Raw genomic sequence first — 7,858 nt, forward strand, 5'->3', positions numbered from 1 at the left:
GAAATAAAATAGGAGAACAAAACACTTAAGATTAAAATTTTTAAACTTTTTAAGGTTAGAACTTTAAAATTCTAAAATAAAATTTAAATCTAAATTAAATAATATAAACTTTATAATTCACTCACATAAAATTAATCAATTACCGCTAAACTAGTTATTGGAAATTATATATACACTGTTGGAAAATTAAATTTAACATATATCGCATGTTTCAAATGGTCTACATAAATTTTTATGTTAATTTATTAATTTAACATAATATGGATATGTTAAATGATGACACTAATACTATGTTAATAGTGTATTTCCGCGCATAAAATGAATGCAAACTTCATAATAATTTGAAATAAATTTTGTGTAAAATCTAAATATTTTTAATAATAAAATTAAATTGGAAAAATATTGATGGTCTGTATTAATCACTCTCACTTTTACTATAGAATAAAATCAATATTTTTTTCTGTAAATTTTTACAGATAAATCCTGTCGCTAATAATATCTATTGTGTAAAATTAAAAATATGTGCACATTGTGTTATTTTTACACTTTTTTCACTTGTTTTAATAATTTAACATTTGAGTTCAATCAACACAAGAACAATATGTTAAATTAACACATGAATGTGTTAAATATTTAACACAAAAATTTTAACCGGCATATTTTTTAACATGAAAACAAATTTTCCACAACAGTGTATATATATAATATTTAAAAAATTCGAAATGCGCTTACCGAGTTGGCTGTATTAATATCTAAATCGGTATCGAGAAATTCGACGACTCTCTCAAGGTTGCCGGATCGGGCAGCGCGAAGAAATGCTGTTGTGTCATCAGCCTAAATGCAAACATTTTATTCTTTAACAAACGTCTGTGGAGGCAAAGCACACGCAATTACGGCTCTGTGGGAAATACAATATGGAAAACAGAGCTGCGATATAAAGATAACAAAAAAGAATTAAAGGTGCGTGATATTATTTATATAGATGTGATATATAAGAGTAACCTAGTTTGCAACGATGATACAACTCTGTCCTTTCTCCTTTACCCTCGCGCACTTCAACACTTGGTGTTTATCACGTTATTATATTTATTATTAATCAACGTTATACACGGTACACTTGTTCTCTGAAGCAATTATTTTACAAGTAAAATATATAAAAAAAAAAATTATGCGTGTTATAAATATTTATATCCTCAAAAATTTATTTTTTTATTTTTTTTATGTATTTTTCTTATCGGAAAGCGAAGAATGAGTTGAATTGCGATTAAGATTGCCCGAAGTTATTGGCTTGTGATTCTCTTAGCAAACTTGACTTGTTTTCGCAAGAAAGTAGAGTACCTCGGTCCTCCCTGTCTGCACCCCTTTGCGATTCATCGGCAGCGATCGTGATAAAAAGACCACTATAGGGTGGTTTGACTCGCGACTATTGGTGCTACAACTCCGTCATCGTGACCTTTAGCCGGTCGCTACTGCCGGTTTTCGCATCGGAAATCAAAAATCATTCTCGATTTTTTACCGTCGACTTTCTCCGACATCGATATGCGCCGCATTCGCCGGCTGTGCCGCCTAAACACCCCAACCCTCCCCTCTCTCCTCAACCATCTGGTGCATTTCACCCTGGTAGTTCATAGCTCGATTGTCTGTATCCTACCGCGCCGATTGGGATAGATTATAATTTTCGTGAGGATTGAAATTCTCTGTACGATTTCTTAGGGGAGGTGGTCACCTCTACGATGATAGAAACATATAACGCAATTGTCGCGGGATATATTTAACCACCCACGCACACCGGAAATCATACCCGCCACCTTCGACGTGATCATCATCGCTCGCTCGTAAATCATCGCGAATCTCGCGATTGATTTTAGAGCTCGAAATATATCTTCGTCTCCTTCGATCGGTCATTTCGGAGAGAGGGCGAGTAAGAGGGTGCGAGAAGCACGAAGGGAAAAGAGAGAGAGACAAAAGGAGGGAGAGAGAAAGAGAGAGAGACAGAGAGAAGTTGAGAATGCCGGCTTCGAATTCGCCTCCACTCGAGATCATTACCTGACTCGTGCTGTCGGTGACCATCGTGATCGACGGCTGTGGTTCCCACGAGGAAAACGGCCTCTCCGAGAACTGACACCCGGGACCCGCGACGACACACGAGACCCTCCCTTAAAGACGCGCGGCCACGCGCGTCACACCACCATTTGTGTGTGCACACCGCGTTCGCCGGGGGTGCGCACGGACGTGTTAAGGCCAGGACACGTAGAGAAAGGGAGAGAGAGAGAGAGAGAGAGAGAAAGAGTCGCGGAGCCGCCCTGCACGAACACGCGAACCGCGCAGAATCGAGCGACAACGATCTCGCATATGTGTGTAGTAGAGGATGTACACACCACGCCACTCGGGGCTGTACAGCCTTGTATATATCAGGAAGAGGGATGGGGGAGGAGGGGGTGGTTGCCGGTTTCTCTCGCACCCTCACCCTCATTTCCCGTTGTCCCCCCCCCCNCTTCCCTACTACGTTGCACTGCCGCCACCGCTTTTTCAGCAGTAAAAATCTTTTTTTTTTTGCTTTACACCCTTTTGCTTACTTTTTTGGAACCTTGGCGGACCGGAACCTTGCGAATTGTCAATATAAGATGCATATATTGCGTTCGATAGATGCATAATATATTCTGAAAATATACCGCATTGAAATATAATTGATAAATGATGAAAAAATAAAGTACGCAATGTAGAATGTACAAGATTTTCAGACTCCCTCTCTCCTATTCTTTTGACAGATCATTTATGTAATATTAATGTAATAGTATTATCAACAGATTTCTCTTTCTTGCGGATTCGAAATTGATCTTGTTCGATAAGGATTTTATTTATCTAATCCATTTTGAACAGAAAAGAAAGCCACTAGTACAGACAGTTAATAAGAATAAACATCATATTTTGATATAAATCAGATGGAAAAGATGAATATTGTGATGAATATACATATATATGAAAAGATTGAATATTTATTACAACTTTTATACGTAAAAGATACTAAAAACTGTGGCCACTAATTTAATAAAAAATTTCTTTAGAATTAAAAATATATTCTCGAAGATGTCGAATTGACATGAAAGTATGTCAATAAAGGGGAGCATTGAAAAAGAAATTTTTATCTTGAGATAGATAAGTTCGTGTACTTTACAAAATAAACCTTAGCCTTAATAGAAATCGGAAGGGTGAAATTTGCGAACATTCCTCGATGTATCTCCTTCTTCGGGGATTCCGTATCGCGAAAGATAAGCCTATCTGTTCATCCCTCGGTCACCCCCCTCTCTCTCTCTCTCTATCTCTCTCTCTCTCTCTCTCTCTCTCTCTCTCTCTCTCGTTGCACCAAGCTCTCTCCCTCTCTCGTTGCACCAAGCTCTCTCCCTCTGATCTCGCGTACGGGACGGTTTATAGAGGCGTTATAAAGGCGCGGTGAATGTTTGCCCTAAGATCGCCGCCGTCGGGGTTGGATTACCGACGGGATAGGTGGAGAACATCCCTTACGAGAGAGAGAAATTACATGTCCAACGCGCCTGCTCGCCCGCGCATAAAACACGAGGAGGTTGTGGGCGACGTGCATTTCTCGCTCTCGAGCCGCCACGTGCAAACAATGTCTATGCCTGAAGCTATCCTCCTTTCGACCAGCAAATGTAAAGACCTCGGGCTGACCGCAGAAATTTGCTTCTGACAAATATCTTTTCGAGCCATGCAAGATCGACACAGATATAGATAGGGCGAAAAAATGTGTATGAACCATTTTAAAAAAAAATTGCAAAACTGAGGAGCCTTATATATATTTGACATGAAATAAAAATGAGGCTAAGAGCTATGATAATGATTTCGAGATAATTGATAATTGATAGATAATAGAATAATTATAATTCAAGATAATTAAGATTTTTTTATTTATATCTTGGATGTAGTATGTATTAGTTCCCTTTTGGATATCAACTTTATTCTTGTACATTTTGTTTTCCCTTCAGATCTTTAAATCTGAATCAATATTGATCTCATATCGAATACTGAGATTTATTTAGAAAAGATTTATTGATCATAAACTCTCTAAAAATTTCATGAGAGGAAGAGAGGGAGAGAGAGAGAGAGAGAGAGAGAGAGAGAGAGAGAGGGGGAGAGAGAGAGAGAGATTAATATTTAAAAAGCTCTAATTCAATTTCAAAAATAAATTCGAAGACAGTTTACTCCACTAATAATAAACTCTTAACTCTTAATTCAAAATTAGCGATACATTAAATGTAATTAATTATTTTACGTCCAATATTATAGAAATAATTTTAGAGCCAGTATATAATGTTATAAAAATGACACATTTCTTAATGGAACAATTATAATTCGAGATAATCGAGATTTTTTTATTTATATCTTGGATGCAGTGTGTAATTTCCTTTTGATTATCAACTTTATTCTTGAATATTTAGTTCTCTTGTCTTCTTTTCAAATCTTCAGATCTATATCAATATTGGTCCAATATCGTATTCTGATATTTATTTAAAAAAGATCTATTGATCATAAATTCTCTAAAAATTTCATGAAAGAGAGAGAGAGATTAATATCGCGAAAACTGGTAATTCTCTAATTCAATTTTAGAGATAAATTTGAAGACAGATTTACTCCACTAATATAAACTTAAACTCTTATTTATTTTAACTCAAAAATAGCGATGCATTAAATCTAATTAATTATCACGTATAATATTATAGAAATAATTTAAGAACTAGTATATATAATATTATATAAAAATGACACCATTTTGCGCTCCGTGCGTTAAGTATATATATGGATCGGCGCGGATCTCGACCAATCGATCGGTTGTGCCGATTAATGCGAGACGACGATTGTATCATGTCGCGATATGTTCCGCTGATTATATTTACGCAAACATTAATTACGCGACGAATTTAAAAAAAAATAATCGCAGTATCTCGATTTTCTTGGCGAACGACGGGTCAATATCCTAAATCGCATCTCAAGAAAAATAAACATGACGATCAATAAAATCTTTATACACAACCCGTGGCGGCAAGAACGGTATTATATCTATGTATGCGTGTCACTACATCCCTCGATCCAACCTTGCACTCACGTGACTTCATCCAAGGTCGCGACCCCTTCGCGAGACTTTAGCGCGCGGAGCTGCTTTCATCGTACCCTTAATTCTCTTCGCGCATCAATCGACTGTGAGATTTTACAGATACGTGTACTAGAACCTGAACTATCTCTTGCGTTCAGTAATTTATCATCAATATGCAACGCTTAATCGAGTTACTATATTAGACGAGATTAAAATGATTAAAATGATTTCCAAATTAATAATATGGTAAATTTCTATATTAGCGTCGCCACCTCCGATTTGCCTCAAAATTTACATATAGCTTTCTTTAGGTCTACAATTAACAATTATGATATTTTAAAGTCGGGCAAACAAAATGTCGTCCTTCGGGAAAATCATCAAGCGGTATTTTATAATAAAAAACTGAAAAAGTCCACACAACAATTATGGGGTGAACCTCGTTCTGTATTGTACAATACATGCGTGGATGCAGTGAGTTCCGCCACCCCCCCTACGGGGAGGCTCCACTTCCGGAAGGTATAACCTAACCCAAACCTATTTCTGATTTAAAACTAAAATTTGGGTTTGGGTTAGGTTATATCTTCCGGAAGTGGAGCCCCCCCGTAGGGGGGGCGGAACCCACTTCGTCCACGCATATATTTTACAACGTAAAGCGAGGTGAGATCGGCGCTAATATCAAGGTTTACCAAGTTCAGATTAAATGTATATGGCGTCAGAAAATTACATTCTAATATAATGTCTAAATGCACAGAATATGTCTTATCAAAAATGTCGAAAAATCAAAATATTCCTAAACACGAATAGCGCTTCAAGCGACCACTTGATAATTTCCTTCAAGGACAACATATTGTTTGTCCGGTTTTAAAATATCATAACTGTTAATTGTAGACCTAAAAAAAGCTTTATGTAAATTTTGAGGCAAATCGGAGGTGGCGACGCTAATATAGAAATTTACCAATAATACAATAATTGTCACATACATACTGTTTGTGTACGCATAATAAAAAATGTATTGTTTATAACATAATATTAATTTTATCGTGACACGTTGCACTGGTTGATTAAAAATTATTGTTGATAATGAATAAAGATATCTCTAAATTTTTTGTCGGATATCATAAGAAATAATAAACGTTGAAATAAGAATAATGACAATCTGGCGAAATATAAATAGAAAATGTCGATAAACATTATTATTCGACAATTATTTTATCAAGGAAATAACGTTTCCGAATTCTGTAACCGATTTTTCTAAAAATAATACCGAGCTATCGCTCATTGGATCGTATCCAATAATCACTGCAAGCGTTTGCGAGGAGAGATATATCAGCTGATTCGATATTGAATATATTTATTAATATTTGTGTGTGTATTAATACATAAATTAATTATGCCAGAATGGCTGATGCTGCTATAATGATACTGCAGTCTTGAACTGTATTTATTCAAATATATCATTGGAAGAATGGTATCAATTAACGATTCAACTGTTTATTAATGTCAACATCATAATATCCAGAAATCTTCTTTCTCTACCGAGAATTGTGTGAAACGCTCGATTTTGAGATCTCTGCAAAGAATGGTAGGGGAATAGAAGGAAATTCGATATAAGAGTCCGTCTCACATTCTGGGAGAACGACCCGAATATCAGGAAGACACGCGTTTTTTTTTACCTGGAGCCTAATGATCGGCGGGAATGCGTCCTCTTCCGTCATTACTAAATAATAAACTGTGTCTGTATAGTCTCTTTGACAAGCTCTACACGCACGGTCTGTAAGAACCATGCTGAAGACGTAGACCGGGGGATATTAATAGAAAGTTCTATGTTATTTTTGTTAAACTCCTATATGTAGTGCCTTTGTTAACAATCTCGCTAAATTTTATGTTAAAATTCGATGTTAATATTACGAACGTAATTTTTATTTTAGCATATCAAAAGATACCTTTTTTTGAACCATATACATATATGTATATATAATTTGATTATTATTTAATGTAAAATTAATAATTTAATAATTATATCATCGATTCGATAATTTTGTCTGATTTATTACGATCGGCTGGAATTGCTGGAATTTTGATACAAGGCGTTGTAACGAAAAAATTTCTTGATAAAAAAAAGTTTTATTTAAATTTTATTTAAAAATTAATTCCACCAGAAACTGATCGTAAAACTAGGGGTAATAGCGGTCACATGATACCACCACTTTGGTGAAATATATAGCATTTCTCCAGGTTTCAAATAAAACGTCATGCCATCAGCTTTAAAATTTAGCCACTTGTCATAATCTGGCCTCACCGGATCTACTTGCACAGTATTATCAAAGAATTTGGTATCATAGGGATACAGATTCTCTGTCTCGGTTGGAGAGTATATGATAACTCCTTTGTAACCAAATATCTGAGAAAAACAATCACATTAATTATTATATACAGGGTGAGTCAGTTAAAGTGTTACAAACTTATATCTCGGAAACAAAGCATTTTAGAGAAAAATGTTTCATATAAAAGTTTTGTGACTTTGAAGAGGACATAAGATGGTGTCATTGGTTTGACCTTGGATAGTCGTTTGAAGATCATATGAAGGTCACCTTCAATTTCTTAAATGGAAATCCCCATTTTTCGATGCATATTCTTATAACTTACTTCGAGAGCTTTTCAAAACACTATAATAAAGTATTTTTTGACTAAGTATTTTTCGAGTTATTTTATATCTTAATGAGATATTTTCATATAAAAAATAAAATATCT

The 7,858-nt window shown here is 35.3% G+C and overlaps 1 protein-coding gene and 1 pseudogene across 1 annotated transcript in view; both read right to left on the reverse strand.

Annotated features, from left to right (window-relative positions):
• Positions 1 to 2,210, reverse strand: part of LOC115239216 (ankyrin-2-like) — a 45,101-nt gene extending 42,891 nt beyond the window's left edge. Inside the window, exons 1-2 of the mRNA XM_029813614.1 lie at positions 2,047 to 2,210; positions 733 to 834 (exon numbers count right to left, since the gene is read on the reverse strand). Coding sequence (XP_029669474.1) covers positions 733 to 834; positions 2,047 to 2,070 — 126 coding nt within the window. The 5' untranslated portion in view covers positions 2,071 to 2,210. The remainder of the gene's footprint in view (positions 1 to 732; positions 835 to 2,046) is intronic.
• A 5,001-nt stretch (positions 2,211 to 7,211) lies between these two features.
• The window catches only part of LOC115239512, a 5,040-nt pseudogene continuing 4,393 nt past the window's right edge, over positions 7,212 to 7,858 (reverse strand).

Source organism: Formica exsecta, unplaced genomic scaffold (assembly GCF_003651465.1).
Source record: "Formica exsecta isolate Colony F162 unplaced genomic scaffold, ASM365146v1 scaffold116, whole genome shotgun sequence".
Classification (NCBI taxonomy): Eukaryota; Metazoa; Arthropoda; class Insecta; order Hymenoptera; family Formicidae; genus Formica; species Formica exsecta.